This window comes from Thalassophryne amazonica, chromosome 16 (assembly GCF_902500255.1).
Source record: "Thalassophryne amazonica chromosome 16, fThaAma1.1, whole genome shotgun sequence".
Classification (NCBI taxonomy): domain Eukaryota; kingdom Metazoa; phylum Chordata; class Actinopteri; order Batrachoidiformes; family Batrachoididae; genus Thalassophryne; species Thalassophryne amazonica.
Genome location: NC_047118.1, coordinates 53,702,998 through 53,730,245, shown reverse-complemented (window position 1 = coordinate 53,730,245; position 27,248 = coordinate 53,702,998). Strand labels below are relative to the sequence as shown.

At 39.8% G+C, this 27,248-nt stretch overlaps 2 protein-coding genes across 2 annotated transcripts in view; one reads left to right on the top strand and one right to left on the bottom strand.

Moving 5' to 3' along the window:
* Positions 1 to 1,746: 1,746 nt before the first annotated feature.
* Positions 1,747 to 9,048, bottom strand: LOC117527694 (neuropeptide B-like). Its single transcript, XM_034190152.1, has 2 exons — positions 8,734 to 9,048; positions 1,747 to 2,074 (listed from the first exon to the last, which is right to left on the bottom strand). The coding sequence occupies exons 1-2, from the start codon at positions 8,983 to 8,985 to the stop codon at positions 1,925 to 1,927; spliced, it is 402 nt and encodes a 133-aa protein (XP_034046043.1). The 5' UTR covers positions 8,986 to 9,048; the 3' UTR covers positions 1,747 to 1,924.
* Positions 9,049 to 13,157: 4,109 nt separating this feature from the next.
* Positions 13,158 to 27,248, top strand: part of LOC117527693 (B-cell receptor CD22-like) — a 29,112-nt gene continuing 15,021 nt past the window's right edge. Inside the window, exons 1-4 of the mRNA XM_034190151.1 lie at positions 13,158 to 13,904; positions 18,458 to 18,727; positions 20,532 to 20,616; positions 20,693 to 20,747. Coding sequence (XP_034046042.1) covers positions 13,526 to 13,904; positions 18,458 to 18,727; positions 20,532 to 20,616; positions 20,693 to 20,747 — 789 coding nt within the window. The 5' untranslated portion in view covers positions 13,158 to 13,525. The remainder of the gene's footprint in view (positions 13,905 to 18,457; positions 18,728 to 20,531; positions 20,617 to 20,692; positions 20,748 to 27,248) is intronic.

Below are 27,248 nucleotides of genomic sequence, written 5' to 3'. Positions count from 1 at the left end.
GCCCCTTCACACTTAGTGTGTATGTAGTATGTGGTTACACATTGGGCAGCTGGTGTGAAGTAAAAAAAATTTAAAAATACATGCTGTGACGGTTCCATGCATATGGCAATGCAGCAGCTTTTCCCCAGCAGCTGCGCAGCTTAAAATAAAAAAAAAAAAACAAATCATGTCACCCACAGGATTTGAAACCACACCTTGCAAGCAGAAACATTACCAAGTGAGTTACCATTGCTGTCCTGTAAAAGGTGCTGAACATCAGGAAGCACATGGGCATATTTAAAAAAATAAAAACGACGCACCATATAAAAACATTGTATTAAATCCCTCTCATCAAGCGGGCAATATAAATATGATCCGTCTGTTCCTCTGTAGGTGATCCATGGTCACAGACGTATAGTCGTGAAATCCCATGAATAAGAAGCAGTTTGCTCGTCTTATTCATGTCGTGTCATGTACGTAACAGAGCTCACGTGGGTGACGTGACAGTCAGATCGCCTGCTGCGTGTTATTATCTGACAGTCCGTTTCAACCTGGGAGCAGCCTGTCCATCTGTGCGTGCGCGCTCGCTTGCTGCAGCCCGTTGCCAGTGATATGTTTTTATTTTTGTCCACTTGATGACTGCAAACAGATACACATGTCGGTGGTCAGTTGTTAGTCCAGGTCCGTCCAAACACAGTACTGTCCAGCTGGGATGCCAAGAATTACAGATGTCTACATCCTCTTCTGTCATAGCCACACCTCCTGTCAGTTCAGCGCACGCACCAAAGCCACACTCGTGGGGCACTTAAATTTCACTGCAAGTACGTCAGTGATTGTTTGCAGACTGTTGTCGTGCCAAGAGTGCGAATGGCCACACATTTTCTAAGTGCCATGCGAGTAGTGTTAGATGTTCATGCGTGTCACCTGGAATTTGGCAGACACCTGGCACAAGAGGGTTCGATGGGCTTGCACAGCGCACACTCTTTCAGTCGCTCGTGTGTGCAAATAGTTGTAGCAACAGGTGTACAAGGCGTTTGGAAGCAGCTACGAAATTACACGGTTTGCATACGATTCCTGCTTCATGCGCGCTTAATGTGCAATTTGGCCAAATTTGCACTATGCGTGAAGGGGCCCTTGGGGTTTATAAATGTTTAACAGTTGAACTTAGTAAATTTAGTGGAAGCTATCTGCTTTACTAATGGATTTTTAAAGTTATCTGAAATGCTAAGCCACAAAACAAATTAGCTGAACAATGCCTACAACTGATTTTTTTTTTTTTTTTTTTTTAAGATCCTATTGAGATTGGGGTTCGCAAGCTGGGTAAAGCCAGATTTGGGCCAGATAGAGGTGTGTGTGTGTGTGTGTGTGTGTGTGTGTGTGTGTGTGTGTGTGTGTGTGTGTGTGTGTGTGTGTGTGTGTGTGTGTGTGTGTGTGTTCTCCTTGAGTCTGAAGGGCTCTTTGAGAATTCAAGACTTATTTACATCTGAATCCCATTCAAATCTGGCCCAATCCACCGGATTTGAGTCAAAGCAAATATGGCTAGAAACAGACCAGCTTGGTGATCATGACTTCATACTTCCTCACCACATTCGCGCACCCACAGCATCTGCTCCACTATGGCGGCATCCAGTGTGGCTGCAGTGATGAAGATGGCAATAACTGGTCTGAACGCTATCCGGCATGAGCCAGACTGTCAACCCCAGTCTGAACGGGGTCTATGTTACCTGGTAAGAAGTGTGAAGCAAAACTGGAAGTACTGTTTTGAAGTGATGTCAACACGGCTGCAATATGACTTGTTTTAATGAAAGTTGGATTAAATGTGTACGTTCACAATACATTAATCATACAACATAAAATTCAATATGATTGCGGGAAAAGTAGCACAACGTCAGCAGAGTCCAACACCTGCTGATATAAGAAGTCAATCTCCTACATGTAGGTTCCATCATCCGGCTGTCGGCTTTGAGTCAAAGTCTCCTGCACAATCTGAAGAGTCCAGAGAGAGGAAGATGTCCGCTTGACATTTAAATAAGCCCTTGAGTTCTTGGAGTTCACAGCTTTGCAGGTTTGGTGTGATGTCTTTGACGCAAACAGACTGTTGGAGAGAAAAGAGTGAACAATGCTGTCAATATAACTGTACTCAAATATTCAGGGTGTTGATGCAACAAAGTTGATTCTTGCTGGAATAAACAGGCACAGTTGGGCTGAGCATCCCCCACTGTACCATAATATTCAGTTGGTGTTTATTGGTTAGTGGTATTTCCATGGTAGAAAAAAAAGAGAAGTATAGCATGTCTTTTGTGTTCTGTATTTGGAAATAAAAAAAAAGCAGCTGTGTTGCCAGCCTAACCATGCTACCGCACAGGGGTAGATATAGCTTCAGTTAGGGGATTACTTGGTTGGGTGTCCCAAAGGTCATCTCTGCATTTCGTCCACAAAGTATTCACAGCACTTCACTTTTTCCACATTTTATGTTACAGTCTTATTCCAAAATGGATGAAATTCATTTTCCTCAAAATTCAACACACAATACCCCATAATGACAATGGTTTTTTTTAAGATTTTTTCAAATTTATCTTAAAAAAAAACTAAGAAATTGCACATACAGCCTTTGCCATGAAGCTCAAAATTGAGCTCAGGTTCATCCCGTTTCCACTGAACATCCTTGAGATGTTTCTACAGCTTAATTGAAGTCCCTGGGGTAAATCCAGTTGAATGGACATGATTTGGAAAGGTACACACCTGTCTACATATAAGGTCCTACAGTTGACAGTGCATGTCAGAGCACAAACCAAGCATGAAGTCAAAGGAATTGTTGGTAGACCTCCGAGACAGGACTGTTTTGAGGCACAAATCTGAGGAAGGGTACAGAAACATTGCTGCTGCTTTGAAGGTCCCAATGAGCACAGTGGCCTATGCCATCCATAAATGGAAGAAATTCTGATCCACCATGACTTTAACTAGAACTAGTCACCAGTCTAAACTGAACGATTGAGGGAGAAGGGCCTTAGGGAGGTGACCAAGAACCCGATGATCACTCTGTCAGAGCGCCAGCATTCCTCTGTGGAGAGGAGAACCTTCCAGGACAACCATCTCTGCACCAATCCACCAATCAGGCCTGTATGGTAGAGTGGCCAGATGGAAGCCACTCCTTTGTAAAAGGTACATGGCAGCCCACCTGGAGTTTGCCAAAAGGTGCCTGAAGGACTCTTAGACCATGAGAAACAAAATTCTCTGGTCTGATGAGACAAAGATTGAACTCTTTGGCATGAATGGCAGGTGTCATGTTTCAAGGAAACCAGGCACCATCCCTACACTGAAGCATGGTGGTTGCAGCATCATGCAGTGGGGATGTTTTTCAGTGGCAGGAACTGGGAGACTAGTCAGGATTGATGGAAAGATGAATGCAGCAATGTACAGAGACATCTTGGATGAAAACCTGCTCCAGAGTGCTCTTGACCTCAGACTGGGGTGACGGTTCATCTTTCAGCAGGACAATGACCCAAAGCACACAGCCAAGATATCAAAGAAGTGGCTTCAGGACAACTCTGTGAATGTCTTTGCGTGGCCCAGCCAGAGTCCAGACCTGAATCCAGTTGAACATCTGTGGAGATGCTCCCCACCTAACCTGATGGAGCTTGAGAAGTGCTGCAAAGAGGAATTGGCAAAACTGCCCAAAGATAGGTACACTTGTGGCATCTTATTCAAGAAGACTTGAGGCTGTAATTGCTGCCAAAGATGCATCAACAAAGTACTGACCAAAAGGTGTGAAAACCTGATGATCATTCTGTCAGAGCACATGTGATTTCTTAGTTTTTATTTTTAATAAATTTGCAAAAATATTAAAAATAGTTTTTCATCTTGTCATTATGGGGTGTTGTGAGTAGGGAAAATTTAATGGGAAAAAATGAATTTACTCCATTTTGGAGTAACATAACAAAATGTGGAAAAAGTGAACCGCCCTGAATACTTTCCAGATACACAGTCTGATAGTCCAGAGGCATGCACGCTCACTGAAAATTTTAAAAATGTCTAGCCTTTTTCCTATTTTCTAGGGCAATGTGAGAAGCTCAACATTCACTAGTCAGTTTTTAATGTACAAGACCTCTGCGGAAGACAAGGGGCTGTGTGTGTTTTTTTGGTAAAAGTGTTATGTCAGGAAGGGAATCTGGCGTAAAACTTGTGGTTCTGTACCGGACCTGCTGTGGCGACCCTGACCAAACAGGAACACTGGAAAGGCAAACAATATGTAAACACTAGAAATATTCACAGGGAACATTCTTGGGACACAGACCTTGGACAAGTTCAAAGATGGCTAACCTTTACATATTTTAAGAGGTTAAAAAGCCACATTCTGTTTGAATCTGTTCTGCTTTGTTTTTGAGTGGCGGGGATGACAGCCAATCAGAGTAGAGCTGCACTGTGATGTCAGGGGCTGGTCTCTTCAAAACCGCTTTACTTTGTGTTTATATGCGTGTCTCTCATATATTATCTAAAAGCTAGTGAGAAATAAATACTTCTAAAACCGAAAACACTGTTTTTGGAACCTAATAACACCTCTGAACTTATTTTGCGGGCCTTAGCATGGTGACGTCACAGGCTGGTAGCTAGCTGCAAAACTGTTTTGTTTGTGTGTAAATATATCCTCTTTGTCATATATTATGTAAAAGATAGCAAGAAATAAACACTTCTAAAACTGAAAATGCTGTTTTGTAACCTGATAACATATTTTGCGGCGTTAGCGTGCACATTAACTTCTGCTAACTTCCTATGGAGTTAAATTTGTCTCAGTAGCAGCAAATGCACAGAGGGCTATCTACAAATATTCCTTGATTTGCATAACTTCCGCTTTTGTTAAAAGCTCATGTACACACACGCAAAGCCTCCTACAGATGCTGTTAAAATGTAAACATTGTTTTTGATTGACTGATTAATAGAGGGGCATCGCTGAACATGTACAAATTGTATGTAAGACAACAGGATCTTAATAATTGATTAAACAACTGCAAATTATAAAAACCACAAGGCTCATACAGCTGGGGGTATTTTAGCATTGCATTATATTTCTAATTTATGTACAAATAAACGTTTGTTTTTTTTTGTATTACCTGAGGCCATCAACTATGGCCATCGGGTATTGTGATAACTTTGCGTCTGTACATCCATCTGTGCTCAGCATAAGTTCAGTCCTATTACTGCCATTCATCAAATTCACAGGGAACATTCTTGGGACACAGACCTTGGACAAGTTCAAAGATGGCTAACCTTGGCTTATAGATGGCTAACCTTGGCTTATCCGGTTGTTAAGCGCTGACGTAATGCATTACGTGATAAATCTGTTTCCGGGTCCAAAGACCTCCAAGTTTACAATTAAAGTTACGTCTGTTTAATCCTTTTAAGGATTTACAGTTTAAGTTCAGTTTGTGTTTACATTGTGTGCAAACCTCCATCCCTCCCTTCTCCGCCTCCACCTCCGTTAACCGCATTCGTCTGGTTCTATGGTCAGAACACTTAATAAAACTTTTTTTCTTTTACTTTACATGTTTTATTATGCACAGGTAAAATATACATGTCTGTTTGTTAATAAAAAATTATTTATTACAATAAACAGGACGTTAAACTGCAAACTTCACTTTCTCCCTGAACGACATGAACAGGAAGCGATCGCAGCTCACAGCAACTCCCATTGAAAATAATGGAGAAACGACATGAGCGTCTGACATTTTTACATAAAACAAACGCAGTAACAACGTCTAAAAACCCATTTAATATATCCAGGAGAGTTTTAGGCACAATATACAAAGAGTTTTATGTTGCGATGTTAATGTTGTTGTCCGTGTGCAACGGTTTAAGCGCAGCCTGATCAGAGCATCTCAGTGCAGTTCTCAATGTTAATGACAGCATGCCTTTTTTGTTTGGAGCCGGAAGTTGAAAATCACATGATGCGTTACGTCACACTTAACAACCGGATTTTAAGAGGTTAAAAAGTCACATTCTGTTTTATTCTGTAATGTTTTTTGAGGGACGGGGGTGACGGCCAATCAGAGTAGAGCGGCAGTGTGATGTCAGTGGCTGGTTCAGCTAGCTGCAAACTCAGTTTCATTTGTGTGTAAATATAACCTCTTTCTCATATGTTATGTAAAAGCTAGTGGAAAAATAAACACTACTAAAACTGAAAATAGTGTTTTTGGAACCTGATACCACATCTGAAGTGATTTATAAGACATTAGTGTGGTGACATCACAGGCTGGTTTAGCTAGCTGCAAATTCCATTTTGTTTGTGTATAAATATAACTTCTTCATATATTATGTAAAAGCTAGTGAGAAATAAACACTTCGAAAACTGAAAATGCTGTTTTTGTAACGTGAAAACACCTCTGGAGTAATTTACAAGACATTTTTGCGGATGTTAGCGTGCACCCTAACTTCTGCTAACTCAAAGCTAACTTCTGCACTTGTTAAAAGCTCACGTATGCGCACATGCTCACCCTGCTGCAGACACCCTTAAAACGTAAATATTGTTTATGTTTGATTGATAGAGGGGTTTTATTGAACATACTGTACGTACGATGACAATAGGTTCTTAAACATTTATGTAAATAACTATATCTATCTATCTATCTATCTATCTAGATAGATAGATAGATAGATAGATAGATAGATAGATAGATAGATAGATAGATAGATAGATAGATAGATAGATAGATAGATAGATAGATAGATAGATAGATAGATAGATAGATAGATAGATAGATAGATAGATAGATAGATAGAAATTATAGCCTTTTTTCTGCATTCTAATGTAATCTGGAAAGCTGAACTCTCTAGTCATCATTTGTTTAAACACAATTTTTATTTTAAAGACTGGAACTCTTCTAATTATGCATGTAGTAGCATTCATCAATCAGCTTTTGTTCATTTTTTTAATCTCGAACAGATGCAATGTGAAATACGCATGAAAACTAAATCTCAGCAACACATAGTATCGATAAAAAAAGAAAGAAATGTACTAGAGAATTAACAGGAAGAAGCAGAAATGCTTATCGAGTCCTAATCCTTCTTGTGTTTTAAATGTTCAAGACAAATTAACAAATTAACTCATTAAATGTTTATAATAGTTGTAAGTCTTAGTAGGGATACCAGTGGAATTTAAGCCACCTCGTCCATGTACCTATAAAAATTGAGGTTGTATTTGTTTTTTAAACTGGATGATGTTTGGACATAGTTTTAGTTCCCCATTCCAAACTCTGCTGCTTGATACTGTAAATCTTTTCATTGTGGTTTGAATACTGCGGGTCCATGTCAGACCTTTCCAATATTTATATCACACCAGATCAGCCCTTTGTTTTTTTATCAAAATAGAAACCACAGTAAAATGTCAGGATATTTTATTTTACATGTAATAAATCCTGCATTATCATCTAATCTAGGGGAGGTGATGTCTAGTTGGGCTTGAGACCTGAAGCTCCTCGGTTCAAATCCCAGCCTGACTGGAAAATCACACCTTGGGCAAGGTCTTTAATCCCCTATTGCTTGTATAGTGCCTTGTATGGCAGCACCCTGACATCGGGGTGAATGTGAGGCATTATTTGTAAAGCGCTTTGAGCGTCTGATGCAGAAGGAAAAGCGCTATATAAATGCAGTCCATTTACCATTTACCATTAATCTGTGTGGGTTCAGTGTTGCAGTGTCTCACACACGCAAAAAGCAATCTCATTAATTATATAACTTAAAAATTCAATGATACTTGGGAAAGTTATAAGTATGGCATTTTTCCCACATTTCAACATTTCTGTACACACTGAAGTGCATTATACTTTAATTTTACATTACATTTTCATGACATAATTTTGTAGAAATTCCAGCAACCACCTGACACTTTCAGTTAAATCTTTTCCACATTTAATTTCTCTATTTAAGAAAGAAAAAGAAAACAATTCCATTTGAAATTGATTCAAATGACATTTATTGAAAGCTAATTTCTACACTTTTAATGAAATAATGCATGTTTTAATTCATAATTGCTATTTCCTGATTATGACTTTATAGGAAACAGTGGGCATGTACAAGTATTTTTACTCAAGTACATATAAGTTACTTCAATTTTCTATTTCCTATTTTTACTTCTATACACCTCAGAGTCAAATGCTGTATTTAGCTTTTGTTACGAATGACTTTGGAGATTTAGATGAACAAAACGGACTATAAACAATTAATAAATGAAAAACATAGGGTCATTTATTGTCTCAGGGGCGGAAATTCAAGCGATCAGTGTAATATATAAATAAATAAAATTACCTCCCCATTTTCCAGTTACAACATTAAAAAGACGAACACATTAATACAAGTATGAACACATAGTGCCGTGCCATTCTGCATAATGAGTACTTTTACTTGTGTAGAAGTAACATTTCACTTGGAAGCAGAATATTTCTACAGTGAAATATTACTAATTTTACTTCAGTAAATGATTTGAGTACTTTGCCCACAACTGGCTATGTAAGAATAATCTGTGGGGTTTTGGTGATGATGCGGATTTCGGACTTTATATCGCGTTTTTGAGCCTTGGCGGAGGTGTACACTCTATTTAATGCTGTTCTAATATCGTAGCTGTGAAGCAAGTAAGAAATCCGAGCTTAAAATTTCGCTTGATTTGTAAATACTGCGGTTTCGCCTTGGCGCGCCATGCAGGCACCGTGCGTCATGCGTCATGGCGCGTCCATCCGACCCAAAAAGCTTTCGTTAGAAACTAACCATCGTCTTCATGGTGAAACTGTGAGGACATGATTCGGAAAGCACGCTGTTGCCCGCAGCTTCCCCGCTGTATGACGCTTCCAGCTCCGCTCTCCTGGCGTACGGTGACCTCCGGATCCCGGACAGTAAACCGGACGCTCTGCCCACGGAGTAGTACCTGGGACCGTCCATCTGCTTGTACCATGCCTCGGTCGGGCTGCACGCGACCAACGCGGAGACAACCAGTAAAAGGAGGAAGATTTTAGCAGGCATGTCAGGCTGGATCCTCCGGACCTGTTGGTCCTCCTGGTCTCCAGAGTCTGCTTATAAGGACCACGTGGTCACGTCATTTCGTCTACGAAAACCCCCGCAGACCAGTCACACGTTTGCTGACATTTAAGGAATCAAAACTAATCGTGGTGCATTTTAACATAAAATTAATGAAACCTACCTCGATTGAATGATATTTTTACAATCTCTGATTCCTGCACAGCAAATAATTTAACATTAAAGGGGTAGCAGTGCGATCGCTGTTATTCTCAATGCAAAACATTGAGAAGCCTTATAGACAGTTATTTTACTCACACTGGTTTGAATGGAACATTCAGTTTCAGACCAGAGCGTCTGGGTTTGTGATTGTCCTGGATTAAAAATAAGAGCCGGACTTTCAATGAAGATTTGACCATCAGAAGTGTATGTGACTAACGTGTTGAACTTCTAGACATTTGCATTTCTTTGCAGCGACATTCATGTCTCTGGGTCCTCAGACTTTGAGATTGAGACATGCCTGTGATGAGCTTCTGGAGGCATGAGGTCACTGGATAGAAGTGTTTAGTTAGGGTGACCAAATGTCTTGTTTCCCCTTGACATGTCCTATTTTCACGTCCTGCCCTGGCTGTCCTGGGTTTTTGTTTTTTAAAAGTGACGAAAATGTCCTGATTTTCAATGCTCTTCTTGTTTGAGCATCTTTGAGTAAACTTCGAGTATCATTTGAGGAGGGAGCTACTAATCACTGGAACTATAGGTGGAATGGAACCGGAACAACTGGTAATTTGGTGGAATGGTTGACAATCAGCAGAATGAGTTGTTTTTGCTTGTATTACACCCAAAACAAATGTTGATGAGATGATCAGGTCTCACCACTAAAATAATCAAGTTATTTAGCCATTATATAAAGCTTTAGGTCAGAATCAGAAGCCCCAAACTCTTTAGTGCAGCAGATAAGAGAATATTTAGAGAAGAATCCTGCAAATGGTAATAAAAGCATCAAATTCGTCAGAAATAGTCCCCAGACAATCCTCTTTTGAAAAAAAAAAATGATTGGCCACTTGAATTTTCAGTTGGCTTTCAGGTAGAGGACAATTGAAGAATTACACAGGAGTCAAAATTAAAAGATGCTCCAATCATATTGAAACCTATGCCACATTATTTGCCTGATCATAAAGATTCCAAAAAGGTATGGTTTGGACCGTCTGTAACTGAATTCTATGGAGTTATGGGATAAAAACAGCAAGAATGGTGACAAAGGTCAGTGTCGGTTTGTACAGGGGTCAAAAGTTAAAGCTGCTCCAATTTTGGTAAAAAGTGATGCAAATTACTAGCTGAGTTAACACGGTTTTAAAAAGGAATAGTTTGGACCATGTATCATCCTTACTTATCACGTTACAGGGTAACATATGTCACATGTCATAGAATCCAATAGAATCCATTCCATTTATTAATCCTATTAGCTCAACCAATAATTTGCATGATATGGTCATGGTCAATATGGTCTATGTTTAGTGACACTGATATCTTTGCAGGAGAATGAAGGTCTAAGTCTTTAGGGTCCTGGTGCTTCCTGTCTTACTGTGTGACCAGTGACTTAAGATGACAACTGGATGTCTTTGTGACTTGGTCTCTTTGGAGGATCCTTAGGTACAGCTTGAATGACTCTGTATCAGATGAGGAGTATCACCTACATGATGAGAGAGCATCAGCTTTGACATATTGGCCATGTGGCATATTTCTCCATGTGTGATTCAGCACACAGGTGCGTCACTGTTGAGGACCCTAGTGGCTGGAGAAGGTTAAGGGGACCTGGCTGCTATAGATAGATGTTTGCTTTGGAGAGGTAGGTGTGGACAAGTTGTTTGTCTGCGTGGTTTCTATCCAGGATGCAAGGTTATTCCATAGTGTGGCAATTAGGGAATAACTCTTTTGTGTCTAATGATTTGCAGACATTCATGCTGGTTATACGGTTGCAAATTAAGCTTTATTGATGACGGTACACTCCAGAACCTTCACTTTATTCTGCTGTTACCAATGACAGGTGACGTGGCCTTGTGTTCTGGATCATTGTCATGTTGGACATCCAAGTATGTACCATGCGCAGCTTCCGGACTGATGAGTACAATTTTTCCTCCAGTATTTTCTGATAACATGCTGCATTCATCCTGCTATCAATTTTGACCAAGTTTCCTGTGCCTTTGTAGGTCACACATCCCCAAAACATCAGCTCTGTGCTTCCCAACAGGAAGGGTGTACCTTTCACCTTAGGCCCTGTTGACTCCTGTCCAAATGTAATGCTTATGGTTGTTGCCAAAAAGTTAAGTTTTGGTATCAAAGTCATTTGGAGTGATCCAAATTACTTTGTTCTCTCTGCTGTTTGACGTATTGTAAGTGGGATACTTTGTGGCATTCGTGTAGTAATGGCTTTCTTCTGGTGACTTGACCATGTTGCTCATTTTTCTTCAAGTGCCTCCTCATTGTGCATCTTGAAACAGCCACACCACTTTTTTCAGAGAGTTCTGTATTTCAGCTGAAGTTATTTGTGGGTTTTTCTTTGCATCCCAAACAATTTTCCTGGTCGTTGTTGCTGTGATTTTTGTTGGTCTACCTGACCGTGATTTGGTTCCAACAGAACCCCTCATTTTCCACTTCTTAATTAGAGTTTGAACACTGCTGATTGTCATTCTCAGTCCCTTAAATATCATTTTATATCAATTTCCTGTTTTATACAGTTCAGTTACCTTTTCTTTGACAATTCTTTTGCTTTCCCCATGACTCAGAAACCAGAAATGCCAGTACAGTACTGAATGAAAGATGCAAGGGTCTGTCAGGAGCCCAAAAATCACTGACCTTTTACACACACACACACACACACACACACACACACACACACACACACACACACACACACACACACACACACACACACACACACACACACACACACACACACACGCGCGCACCCACACTGATTACAAGGAAACAGCTCACAGGTGAGGATGGTTACCTTTTGCAGCCATTCAGACTCGCTTGTGTCAACGCGTGTGCATGTTATCAGGCCAAAATCATCAGGATATGTAAAGGTTTGATCAGGGTAATTTGGGTAGTTTCTGTTGTCATTATGATTTAAAAAGAGTAAACACAGTTGGTTGACAATAAATGACTTCACCCAACCACTACCCATGTGTGGAAAAAAGGTTTTTGTGGTATCATTCATATTCTCTGACAAAATGGCCAAAATTCTGCCAGGGTATGTAAACGTTTGATCACTATATATATATATATATATATATATATATATATATATATATATATATATATATATATATATATATATATATATATATATATATATATATATATATATATATATATTTTTTTTATTTTTTTTTTTTTTTTTTTTTTTTTTTGACACAAGGGATAATAAGTATAAGTAAATCTTTTTTTTTTTTTTTTTAGCCACAAGATCTGCAACAGCCTCCTGGCTGTTGATTACATGAGATATTTATAGACTTTTGTGCATTATTGTTTGTATGTTTTACTTTTTGTATATTTTACTAGGAATGCGTCATGATGGTAACTTGGTTCTAACTATGTGTTTTTAATCTAACAATGACAGTCACAATGGCAGTAAAATTCTATTCTATAATCTCAAATGTACATTTTTAATGGAAACATGTTTTCTGACTTCAACTTGATTGAACTGACATTTGCTGTAAAAACGTTCAATCTGCTCAACAGTAATAGCTGATCAGTAGATTATTTGTTCAACAACATGAACATGTCAGAAACGCGTGACACTGTTGTGCTTTACCAACAAGAAAGCCACATCAGGCTGTACAGGACAAGAACTTCCTTTATGCAGGGGCTGGTTTCATAATTCCGCTCAGATGGTGCATAAGAAGTCTGTGGTGCACTCGACCTGATTTCAGGGGCTGAGAACTTCATCAGAATGCTCTAAAATTGTGCACATCCATCATACAGGAAGCATGAAGAAAAGACAGTACTTGTGTTGTGATTGGGTCATTTTCTCTGCAGGCTTGCTTGCAGAGGCGCTCCAGGAGATAATCGACACCACTGCTCCACTAAGTGGAAATAGCTCAGATGTGTGTTAAAAGCGCGATGACATGGACACTGATGCTGCTGTTTCTGTCGGGTAAGAATAGCACTTAAAAACACATTTAAAAAAAGTAATTTAAAATCACATTTATGGAAAATATCTGCATTTCTTTCAGGTGTCCTTTGCAATATTTGGAAAGTGGATTATCATCTGCGACAAATCTGTGCAGTGAAGGGCTCGTCCGCGGTCGTTCTTTGCACATTTCACTATCCTGCTGAATCCAGAGTGCTGCATGTCTTCTGGGTTCATGAAAGGGAAAATATTTTTGAAGGTCCCTTCGTCTTTGACAGCAGGTTAAAAAATTACTTAAAACGATTCCAGTATATCGGTGACAGATCTCACAACTGTTCCTTAAAAATAAATGGAGTGCAGCGTGAGGATGCAGGAGAATACGCCTTCAGGTTTATAACTACCAGAGACAAGATGACGGGTCTAAACGGATCAAACCTGACGGTTGTGGGTAAGTGCGTTTTTTTCCTTCGTGATTGTAAATGTTCACCGTACTTTAAGTTGCAAAGTCTGAATCAGTGTTTTAACTTTGTAGATTTGAAAGTTGCTGTCGCAAAGACGAATAGAAAAGGTCCGGTGATGGAAGGCGACTCTGTGAATCTGACTTGCATCAACAGCTGCAGTGGCGGCAACCGATCATCTTCTTTCACCTGGTTTAAGAATGGAGAAGCCGTGCGTGATGGCCCTGTACTTTACTTAACAAACATATCCTCCACCAGCTCGGGAAATTATTCGTGTTCTCTACAATCAGACAGCGGAAGTATTTCAGCAGTCAAGCACATCAATGTTGAATGTAAGTTTTGAGCACAAGATCAACACAAGACTTCTGTGAACACACTCTGCTTCATGGGGTCCGCTTGGTAGGGGCAATACCGGGAATTTTGGTATTGATCTGATACCAAGTAAATACAGGCCCAGTATCGCTGATACTGATACTTTTTCATATTTAAGCTTCATACATCCAATGGATCCAAAAGACCTAGGATAGAATTTCGCCAAACATTGTACATGACAATAAAATACGTTATTATCACAATCAACATTTTTGTTTAAAAAAATATCACTCAACACAACTTAAAATCTCCTGAGGTGGAGGGCTGACAAACCACAATACAAGGTCACGCTGTTCTGTGTTGTGTGACACAGCGCAGCGCTGCTCTTATACACAGAGTAGACTTTGATGAATCTGCATGCGCAGCAGTCAGTGCGTGCGGAAAAGAAAAAAAACTTGAGTATCAATAAGTTGATTGTAGTTTTAAAACAGTTTGATCATAAAACTGGAACTGCAACATGTAATTCATTCTAATTTAAGTGAAATAGGTCAATAATAATAATAATAATTATTATTATAATAATTATAAAAATGCCAACAAATAAAGGTAACATTTTGCATGGATGTTTCTGAGTAGAATACAGGTAAAATAAAGAATTAGAATGATTTCAGTTAAATAATTTAGCACCAAAACCTTTTAATTAGTTGGTTCAATGGTAGCTGGAGACTTTGAACACAAGTGACCTCGGTAACAGCAGTACTGATATGATCTCGGAGCCACATTGTGGAATCACTACAAAGCACAGCGTGTTTTCTGCAGTGGACTTCAAGACAGGTTGCAGAGTACATGCTTTCAGTGTTAGAAATGACGTTAAAAATAAAAAAAACCAAACAAACAAACTTAAACAGGACATTTTTTCACAATTTTTCTTAAGTTTTGTGTAGTGGTTCCAAGATTGTAGTGGTTTCAAGATCGCTGGTCCTGGTGTCGTTTCTCTAGAGCGGCATGGCGGATTAGCGGTTAGCACTGTTGCCTCAGAACAAAAAGGTCCGTGGTTTGCTTCCCACCTGGTCCTTTCTGTGTGGAGTTTCCATATTCTGCTTGTGTTTTTGTGAGTTCTCTTCAGATGCTCTGGTTTCCTCATACTTTCAGTGACTTGCAGATTACATGAATTGGAAACACTTTAATAGGCCATAGGTGAGAGTGTGTATGTGTCTAGACTGGTGGCCTGTCCAGGGGTACGCTGCTTCTTTAGTGATTGCTGGGATAGGCTCCAGGTTCCCCATGGCCCTTAAGTGGAATAAGCAGGTTTGAAAAATGAAAGATTCAGCTTAATTAATCTTGTAGAGAACAAAGCAAGAAACATTCTTGCAAATTGTTACCTTATTTTTAATTTTAGGTTCAGCATTTTTTTAGAGTGTACAAAAGGCTTATTTCTCTTGAATTCTGTTCCCAAATTTGTTAAAATCCATATTTGTGAGCACTTCTCCTTTACAAAGATAATCCATCCACCTGGCTGGTGTTGCATATCCAGATGTTGATTTAACAGCCTGATTATTGCACAGATAATCATTGGTCTGGTCACAACAAAAGGCCATGCTAAAGTATGCAGCTGATCTTGAAAAAAGACATTTAGGGGCAGATGCTGGATGTGGTCGTTCTGAGTTGGTGTGGTTGCACGTGACCTGCAGAGATGAAGAAAGGTTTACTGGCAATGTCTTTGTAGATGTGATGTTTGTCGAATCAATGGATGCCCTGATTACAACTCTTAAGAAGCTGACTGAGGAATTGGAGTACCTGTGTGTGAAACTGTCCTGGGTCAAGACTATAATCCAAGCCTTCAATGACTTCCTTGCCTCAGTCACCATGGCTCGTATTAACAAAGCACAGTGCCCGTATTCACGAAGCATCCTAAGGCTAAAATTAGCTCTTAGTGACGTCATTCTAAGAAAAAACTTAGAATTCCTCAAATTCTTAGACATTTTTTAGGGTCGCTTCACAAATAACATGTTTGAAGCTGACTAGCACACGAAGGAGGAATTGCATGCCATTTGTGAAAAATTGGAGCCACCTCTAATGCCTCCTACACCTGTCGCTTCAACCATTTGCACACACGTGACTGTGCGAGCCCATTCGATCCCTCTCTCGGCAGGTGTCAGCTAAATTCCAGGTGACATACATGAACATGTAACACCGCTCGCTGGACACAGAAAAGGTGGGGCTATTCATGCACCTGGTACGATAGTAGACAGCAGGCGACCACATTCAACCTGTCTGTGAAAAGTGTCAACGTGCCATACGAGTGTGGCGTCACCGAGCAACACACATGGATGTAACTGTGCCACTCCCCCTCCCCACACACATACACAAATGCCGTGTGGAGTGTGTCGTCATCGTCCGCTTCCCCCCCAACACAAATGGCTTATGGAGTTTGTCCGTTTGTTCCCCCCCACCAACACACACACACACACACACACACACACACACACACACACACACACACACACACACACACACACACACACACACACACACACACACACACACCACAAATCCAACATTGTCAGCTGTGGCTGAAGGTGCTGGAGTCCCGTCGCTGTCCAGCGCAGTGCGCTGTTGGACCAGCTGACCGCTGTGTCCTGCCTCTCAGCTGGTGAACATGCAGTGCACATGTGTAGGCGGGCGCTCACACCCTCATGAGGCACCGCAAGGCTGGCGAATATCGTGCCATGCAGGAAATCACCCCACGGGACACCACCACGAGGTGTCACTGTTCTTAAACTGTTGGACTATTTTTTCACGCAGTTGTTCACAAAGTGGTGATCCTCGCCCCATCTTTGCTTGTGAATGGCTGAGACTTTTGGGAATGCTCCTTTTATACCCAGTCATGACACTCACCTGTTTTCACTTTGGTGTTCTTTGAGCATTCATCAACTTTCCCAGTCTTTTGTTACCCTGTCCCAACTTTTTTGAAACATGTTGCAGGCATCCATTTCAAAATGAGCAAATATTTGCACAAAAACAATAAAGTTTATCAGTTTGAACATTAAATATCTTGTCTTTGTGATGTATTCAATTGAATATAGGGTTGGAGAGATTTGCAAATCATTGTATTCTGTTTTTATTTACATTTTACACAACGTCCCAACTTCATTGGAATTGGGGTGGTAGGTCTCTTCGGAGGATCCTTGAGATCCTGTGGAATAACTGTGAAAAATGACTGAGTGATGACTTAAGGAGATGCTAATGAGGAGTATCACTTGCATGGTGAGATTCTCGGTGCATGATTCAACACCCATGCTTCAGTCCTGAAGATCCTAGTAGCTGGAGAAGGCCAAGGGAATGCCCATATTTCATCTGGTTGTGGCATATAGACGCTTACTTTTGAGAGGCTGGGATGGACTGGTTGTCTGCTTGGGAGGTTGCCATTCAGGACCAAGGCTGGTTCTATGCATTGGATGTGCGGCACCAGCCCACTCTCCCAGACCAGACTTGACTTGCAGTTGTTAGACTGGTTAAAAACAATGTTGCCAGCAGCTTATGGTTATGAAATGGAACATTCACTTCCAGAGTAACAGTTCTGATGTACATTCCTGAAGTCTGCATGTCATCTGTCTGGTCCCTCAAAACATGGGACATCTGTGACATTGTGTTCTGTGATAAAAACTCCATGTTTTAGAATGAGCTTCTGTGGGATCAGTCCAAGGTGCACATGTGCAATAATCATGCTGTTTAATCAGCATCTTGATATGCCACATCTACGCATTCTCATTTGCCAGAAGTTACAGCTGAGATGCAGGCCTAGATTTGATGTTTTGGTGAAAGAAAATCCTTCTCCATACCACCTCATCATGAAGCAACTGGTGATACAAAATGCAAAACCTGCACAATTTCTCCAATCACAGTCACATAAGCCTATAACTTCTTCTAGGTTGTCTGGGTGTCTTGGTGGCTTTCCTCACTCTTCTCCTTCTTGCACAGTCACTCAGTTTTTGAGAACCGTCTGCTTCACACAGATTTACAACAGAGTGCCATACTGTTAGTATTTCTTCATAACTGATGTAAATAAAGTCCAAGATTTATTCAGTGACTTGGAAATGTTCATGTATCCATTCCCTAACTTGTCTGAAGAAAACTTGCAATTAAACTGATTATTTATAGGTGTTATACCAAAGGGGCCCATTTCTTGTGCAACCCATGGCTTTTATATTTTTAATTCATTTTTATCAAGTTGTAGAGACTTGCTTTGAGTTTAAGGAAGATAATTTTAGAATTTTTTTATACTGAGAAGCCTGATTTACTTTTTGTATATGAAATGGCATAAACAAAATATTTGAAATACCAAGGGGCCTAATACTTTTGAAGGGTACTGTATCACACTTTAAAAAGCTGATTTTAAAATTTTGAGCTAATGCTTGGATCAGCTCAGGACAGGAGCCTTCAGTAATTTGAGTTTGAACACATTCTAATATGGTATTTTCTGGAGAAGCACAAAGCAGATCATCACCTTATAACCAAAATAAACTCTGCCAAATTATTACTGTGACAGATAACATTTATTCTGTTCTTCCAGATGGCCCCAAGAACACATCAGTATCCTTAAGGCCATTGGTTGAGGTAGACATCGGGAGCAACATCACTCTGATCTGCAACAGCTACGCAAACCCTCCAGTGGAAAATTATACTTGGTTTTCCTTATGTGACAATCATATTGTTGCTGTTGGACACCAGCCTGAATTACATTTCATAAAGTTCTCCTCTGGAAATGCTAGCAAGTACTTATGCAGCGTCACCAACAGACATGGAAGCCAAAATTCTTCTGTTGTGATGTTAAAAGCCAAAGGTATGTTCTTTAAGAGGTTTACAATGCTTTCTTGAGATATGCTTTGAAGGTTAGAATAAAAAGGACAATAGTTGAGTGTATTTCTATCAATGTCTTGATGGTTTAAGATTAAGAAAGGGTCAGTATGGTTCCCAAAATATAGATGAGAAGAAATATCTAGTTGGATTACATTTACATTTTTAGAAGACATACAATTTTTACACTTATAATGTTCAATTATTCGTATCTCCATTCAGTAATGTCTTCAGTTGTGTTTGACTTTGAGCAATATTACCCGTAAAGTTTCTGACCAATCACCTCCAAACGTAGTGAAAGACTTAGTCCAATTAATAGGGAGGGGTGTTATTAAAAAAAAAAATAGAAATCTATAAATGTTTGCATAGAATATGGAAATATACACGGAATAAACCATAGCAGGATAAATTTTGGGTCACCTGGTTCCAAAAACCAATATGGATGGAGCCAGTGAAGATATTGGGTTCAAAAATCGCCAAAAATATCAACGAAAATGTCATATCTTGAGAATCGCTGCACCTAGAGAATTGAAAATTTGGCTCCAAATGTTGCTTGACCCCAAGTTTATATTCAACTTCTACAGTAACAATAAGCCTATCTGGTGTTTTTTAAGAGTAATTGACAAAAAACCTAATTTCAGTACATATGTTACGATCGACTGTTACAAACAAAATCTATGTCGTTTTTATTTCAGGAACATCAGTTGAGTATAATCATCACATGTAAAGAATGTCATGGCCACAATTAACTAATTATAAGCAACAGAGTGGTTTTCTATGTCAACAGCACATATACGACACACGCGTTACTTGAAATTTTCAAATGCTCCATCCATATGGGTTTTTGGAACCAAATGATCCAAAAATTATACTGTTATGGTTTATTCCATGTATATTTCCATATTCCATGCAAAATTTATAGATTTCCAAAATTTTTGAAATAACACCTCTCCCTACTATTAAGAGTAAGAACATTAAATCAGGATCTAAATATAAATTCTGTATCACGTCACGCTATTTAACGTTGGTGTTAGGCAACCTATACAGGGTGTACCCCGCCTTTCACCCAGTGACCAGTGGGACAGACTCCAGCCCAACACTTGACCCTCAACCTAACTAAGCCAGTTCAGAAAATGAATGCATGAATTAAAAACTAGAGTGTTATTTAACATCACAATCTGTTTCTCAAAAAGCTAATAAAACACTGATCATAATATTAACCTGTCAGCTATACAAAGCTCAGTAATGTCAGTAATTCCAATAAAAAATTCAAACATTGTTTGGCCCTGTAGATAGATAGATAGATAGATAGATAGATAGATAGATAGATAGATAGATAGATAGATAGATAGATAGATAGATAGATAGATAGATAGATAGATAGATAGATAGATAGATAGATAGATAGATAGATAGATAGATAGATAGATAGATAGATAGATAGATAGATAGATAGATAGATAGATAGATAGATAGATAGATAGATAGATAGATAGATAGATAGATAGATAGATAGATAGATAGATAGATAGATAGATAGATAGATAGATAGATAGATAGATAGATAGATAGATAGATAGATAGATAAACAGATGGATGTGTGTGTTACCACTGAAATATTTAATTGCCATATCATTTCTGGACAAGTCACTTTGCACATTCTTTGTACATATAAAAGATGAACTGAAATCAATAAATGATCCAAAACCACATCTTTGGCGTTGGACTGAAAAATCGAATATTAAATTTTACTTTTGCAAAGCTAATATGTTGGTCTCACTATACAACAGATGAGCTGACCATGACCAGAGACATATTTATCATTGGTACAGTTGGATTACTTCTGATTGTGGCTCTTGGCATCACCATCAGAAGGTAAACTGTGTTTTCAGTGCATCAGTTATACAAATATACTGTTAATGTTGGTACTAACTTTCATTATTTGTTGTAGCCTCAGCCAGAAGGAGGTACCAGTTCCAAAAATGGACTCAGCACAAAACATGCAGGTAAATTTTCTTTGAATAATTATATTACCTCCACTGCCACCAGAGAGGTTATGTTTTCACTGGAATGTGTCTGTTTGTCTATTAGCATGATAACTCAAAAAATAATGAACATCTTTCAATAAAATCTGGTGAGCAGATACATAACGGTCAGATAAATCAGTGATCGTCTGGAATATATTCTGGAACTGAGATCCAGAAGAATATTTGGCACATAGCAACATTTAACTCAAAGTGTTGTGAGAGGATGTTGATGAAATTTGGTGAACAGATGGATAATGTTCTAGAAAGTGAGGGATTTTATTTTGAATTTGACCTGAGACATATGTATTTGGGATCCAGGATCCAGAAGAAGTTTTCAGTGAAAGTGAAAGTGGGTATTTAGACAGTGGGGAATGTGCTCTTTGCTTCTTCTACTATAAATGATTCTGCACTCTGCAGTATATCAACTCCATTAGAGTTAATTTTAACACTGTCTAGTTGTATGCGATCCCACCTTAGACTGGTGTTAATTTACTTCTTGCAACAGTGTTAACAAAAGTTAAATAAAGTATATAAAAAGTTGCATTCTGTGGGTTGGCACCGAAGTCACTGCAAAAATATTTACCAGTTTTCAAACTGTGTAAGGGTGGAGACTGGTGGGGTCGTCTGCAACAGTGCAAAACTGGAAGTGTGCACTGTTCTGAATCTGATTAACACTCTCTCCAGCACGAGATACTTATGAAACTGCATATCTGGCAACTATAGTGCATCCAGAAAGTATTCACGGCACTTCTCTTTTTCCACATTTTATGTTACAGCCTTATTCCAAAATGGATAGAATTATTTTTTTTCCCACAATAATCTACACACAACACCCCATAATGACAATGTGAAAAAGTTTTTTTTCCAGATTTTTGCAAATTTATTAAATTTAAAAAAACTAAGAAATCACATGTACATAAGTATTCGCAGCCTTTGCCATGAAGCTCAAAATTGAGCTTAGATGTATCCTGTTTCCACTAATTCTTGAGATTTTACTACATCTTCATTGGAGTACAACTGGGGTAAATTCAGTTGATTGGACATGATTTGAAAAGCACACACCTGTCTACATATCCTCTTGGCTACCAGGGTGTATACACACACACACACACACACACACACATATATATATAATACAAATAATGGATGGTAAGGAGTCCAACATAGAGAAATATTGGTTACTGATTCTGATTGATTCTGCATATGATTGATTGATTCTGATTGATTCTGATTCTGATTGATTCTGCATATGATTGATTCTGATGCGATGAACGCTTCTAAAACATCAGTAGCATGATTGTCTACCTTCTTGTTTTTGGCATCCTTGGAGTTCAATATTTCCACCAGTTCCTCCTCTGTGAACTCAGCAAACCTCGCTGGCAAACGATTTTCTGCTGTTGTTGACATGTTTGTTGCCATTTTTTCAACCAGCGTCTGTCAGCTAGTTCCTGACCTTCGTATGCCGCACTCTGATTGGCTAGCTGTTGGCGGTAAGCTCTAACGCTATTGGTCAGTGGGAATCGATCCAATATAACTTTTGGTCCTAGCCTTTTTGGATCCTTTTGGATCCAACATAACTTTCTGGCACCAAGCATGCCAAAATACAGGTACATGATGGACAGAAAGGCTAATCTGTGATTGGCTATTGCAATCTGAGTGGAGAACATAGTGTGTATATATATATATATATATATATATATATATATATATATATATATATATATATATATATATATATATATATATATATATATGCATGCCCTGGTAGTCGGGAGGATACAAGGTCCCACAGTTAACGGTGCATGTCAGAGCACAAACCAAGCATGAAGCCAAAGAAATTGTCTGTAAACCTCTGAGACAGGATCAGAATCAGAATACTATGTATTCATCAAGTATCTACAAGTACAAAAGGAAATTGACTCGAGTTTGAACTGTACTCTCTCTGTACGAGCATGTATAAATATACATTAAACACTAAATAATTCACAGTAAAAATGTGCAAATAAAATGTGCAATTAAAAAAATGTGTGCAAAGGAGAAACAGACAAACAGATTGAAGTTATATACATGTGGTACATGAATTAGTCAGTTTCATGTCAGGTTAAATTGTTCAGGGGAGGTGATGGTCTAAGAGGAGGTTATGGTCTATAGGGGAGGTGATGGTCTAGTGGTTAAGCGTTGGGCTTGATACCAGAGGATCCTCGGTTCAAATCCCAGCCTGACCGAGAAATCACTAAGGGCCCTTGGGCAAAGTCCTTTATCCCCTAGTTGCTCCCGGTGTGTAGTGAACGCCTTGCATGGCAGCAGCCTGACATTGGGGTGAATGTGAGGCACTGATGTGTAAAGCGCTTTGAGCGTCTGATGCAGATGGAAAAACGCTATATAACTGCAGCCCATAATTCATCAGCGTGATGACCTGTGGAAAGAAACTACTCCGGAGTCTCGTTTTGATGTACAGAGCTCTGTAACGTCAACCAGATGGGAGGAGTTTAAACACTGTGTGTCCAGGGTGTGAAGGGTCTGCAGAGGTGTTACCAGCTCTCTTCCTCGACCGGTATAAGTCCTGGATGGAGGGCAGGCTGGCTCCAATTATTTTTGCTGCAGACCTGACAGTTTGTTGAAGTCTGTGCCTGTCATGTTTGGAGGCAGAGGGAAACCAAACAGAGATGGAGATGCACAGGACAGACTGGATGATGGATGTGTAAAAGATGATGAGCAGTTCATGGGGCAGGTTGAACTTCCTGAGCTGTCTGAGGAAGTGGGTTCCTGATGGAGCCTATAGTGGTATGCAAAAGTTTGGGCACCCTTGATAATTTTCAGGATTTTCCTTTATAAATCATTGGTTGTCTGGATTAGAAATTTCAGTTAAATATATCATATAGCAGATGAACACACTGATATTTGATAAGTGAAATGAAGTTTCCAGTGTTTACAGAAAGTGTGCAATAATTACTTAAACAAAATTAGGCAGGTGCATAAATTACTAAAATTGCATATATAACTAAATTGAGTTATTTGGACATAACAAGGGGCAGTATGCATGGCTGAAAAAGAACACAGCATTCCAAGAAAAACACTTGCTACCTGCAGTAAAATTTGGAGATGGTTCCATCATGCTGTGGGGCCAGTGCAAGTCCTGGGAATCTTGTTAAAGTTGAGGGTCACATGGATTCCAGTCAATATCAGCAGATTCTTGAGAATAATGTTCATGAATCAGTGACAAAGTTGCGCCGGGGTTGTATCTTTCAACAACCCAACGACCCTAAACACTGCTCAACATCTACTAAGGCATTCATGCAGAGGAACAATATTCTGGAATGGCAATCTCAGTCCCCAGACTTGAATATTATTGAAAATCTGTGGTGTCATTTTAAGCGGGCTGTCCATGCTCAGAAACCAACAAACCTGAGATGTTTTGTAAAGAAGAATGGTCCAAAATACCTTTGACCAGAATCCAGACTCTCATTGGAACCTATAGGAATCATTTAGAGGCTGTTATTTCTGCAAAAGGAGGATTTACTAAATATTGATGTATTTTTTTCTGATGGGGTGCCCAAATTTATGCACCTGCCTAATTTTGTTTAAATAATTATTGCACACTTTCTGTAAATCCTATAAAATTTGTTTCACTTCTCAAATAGTTTGTTTGCTATATGATATATTTAAATGAAATTGCTGATCCAAACAACCAACGATTTATAAAGGAAAATCATGGAAATCGTCAGGGGTGCCCAAACTTTTACATACAACTGTATGTGGGAGGTCCACTTCAGATCCCAGGAGGTGGTGGATCCCAGGAAACAGAAAGTGTCCACAGTAGACACAGTGTTGTTGAGGAAGGAGGGAGGGGGGAGTGATGGTGGGTTTCTCCTGAAGTCCACTATCATCTCCACAGTCTTGGGGGGGTTCAGACCATGAGAAACAGAATTCTTTGGTCTGATGAAACAAAGACTGAACTCTTAGGTGTGAATGCCAGGTGTCATGTTTGGAGGAATCCAGCATCCCTACAGTGAAGCATAGTGGTGGCAGCATCATGCTGTGAGGATGTTTTTCAGCAGCAGGAACTGGGAGACTAGTCAGGATTGAGGGAAAGATGAATGCAGCAATGTACAGAATCATCCTGGATGAAAACCTGCTCCAGAGCGCTCTTGACCTCAGACTGGGGTGACGATTAATCTTTCAGCAGGACAATGATCCTAAGCACACAGCCAAGATATCAAAGGAGTAGCTTCAGCTCTGTGAATGTCCTTGAGTCAGCTGAGGTTGTTAGGGCATCTGGTAAGGATGCCCCCTGGGTGCCTCCCTAGGGAGGTATTCCAGGCACGTCCATCTGGAAAGAGACCCAGAGTGTCGCGGCTCGTCTTTTTGGTCTTCTCAGGATGTGATATGCTAGAAAGAGGACACAACACTTTAGAATAATTCAGCCTTAAGCAAGATAAAATGCACAGAGTTTTTGTTTATTTAAGCCTTCGACACAAAGCTTAGACAAACTGAGTCCTCTAGAGAGACTGAATATGACAACCGCGCTCGTCTATTTATTGGAGACCCGCGGGCATCGCTCCTCCTTCGACTTTTTTATTTATTTCATTCCCAAGACATGGTTTTCTATTGGAAGCGTCCTCTAGTGAACCCTAAGCAGGTGTTAGGCCATTATTTCAATGTGACAAACGCTCCCATTAAAACATGAAGGATTTACAACTGATTTTTTTAAAAGACCTTCAGCCACAGGTGCAGCTGGCCTGAGGCCCCCTCCGCACGTGGCCTCAGCCACACGTGCAGCTGGCCTGAGGCCCCCGCACGTGGCCTGCGGGAAAGCACCTAAAAGGCCTTGGAAAGCCCCTGACAGACTAAATGACTAATAGAGCCCTTTTTTTGGGTTGAACACCTGCTAGTTCAACCAGAGGACATACAGTTCGGATCAGGACACTTGATAGTTCATCACAGTTCAAATATGGACCTAAAAATTCTTCTACAGTCCCTCCTCTGGGACTCGAAAGAGTCCCATTACATCAACTATACTCTTGGGTTGTTTACTGACAAGACATCCTCATTTGTGCATTGCAATAAAAAAGAAAAACACATCACTCGAGTTACTGATAACTCTGGTGCGGATATGAATATCAGTGATACTTCACACGGTAAATATATTGCAGTGCAGGTGAACCTACATACTAAGGCACAAGGTGAGCAATTAGTTGGATTATATCAACACAAGGTGACATTCAAACATTGAGTTTTGGTGTAATTCAAGGCACTTAAAATGGCCACATAAAACAAGTTACATCAACCTCTTAATCATGGCAAAGTAAAGGCTTCACATTGACATCAGTGCAACCAATCATCTTCTGGCATCTATTGACTCACTCAACCAGAGGCTCCAACCCATTATACTTGGTTCTACATATTATTTTGTTAAAGCGTCACACATTTATTATTTAAATGCATCAAATAACCCCTACGTTACCACTATTTAGTCAACCAATCAAGAAACTATTCTAAGGTTAGCGCAGCTATGTCTAGTTAAATGATAAACACAATAAATGGTTTCCCTTCATGTCCGTCCTTAAGTCATTTGCCTTAGTCAATCATATAATGGTTTTCATTATAGGCCATTTCTCAACATTCTCCACTTTGTTTTTCTTCTTTTTCAGCTTGTTTTCTAATGCCCGTTTTGGCCAGACACCAAATTTAGGCAATGCATGTCTCTTGAGGCATGCTATAATTTAAGAAAAAAGGGGTCCCTATGGTGCATCTTTACTACTAAATCTACAAACACGCCGTGTAAGGGTCCCCTTTTTATAACTTTGCAATGTGATATCTATGTGTATGCATTTAGCTTTATCTGTGTTACGCAGATGATGGTAAGGACAGACATTTACCCAACTTTCGTTACTAACATATATCCTTCTTTGTTTTTAGTTACACTCAGATTTCTGAAACCAGTCCGCAATTCAAACTCAAGAACCAAGATCATAGTCCGTGTTCAGTGCCATTACGTCAGTCCGCGCTCCTCAGCATTTACTCAGCATCTGAAGTTTTGGGAGAAGTTGGGGAACATGGGGAGGTTGGCCTTTCAGGGGTAGTGGGGGGAGGATCAGGAATTCTGGCTTTCAGACAGTCGTGCAGTTCTCTGATGGATCTTTCCAGCTCCTTGTGCTGCTTGGCCAGGTTGTACAGGGCCCCCAGAGAATTCTTGCCCACATTCAGGGTGGTGGTGGCCAGCCCTAGCTGTTCCCTTTCCATATGCTCCATCATGCAGGCTAGCATGTCCATACTAGACTGAAGACCACACAGTTGAGTATGGAGGCCCTCCTGAGCACAAGAGATGTTGGCATTGTCACGGTGTATCCTGAACAGGTATGCAGCTGTCTGACTTAGTTGTGGCATGATTTCCTCAAATAGCTCATGGGGAATGTGATTTGTGAGGGGCAGGAGCTGCTCCAAGGTTTTTGGAACAGACTCTTGTGGAAGACGAAGCTC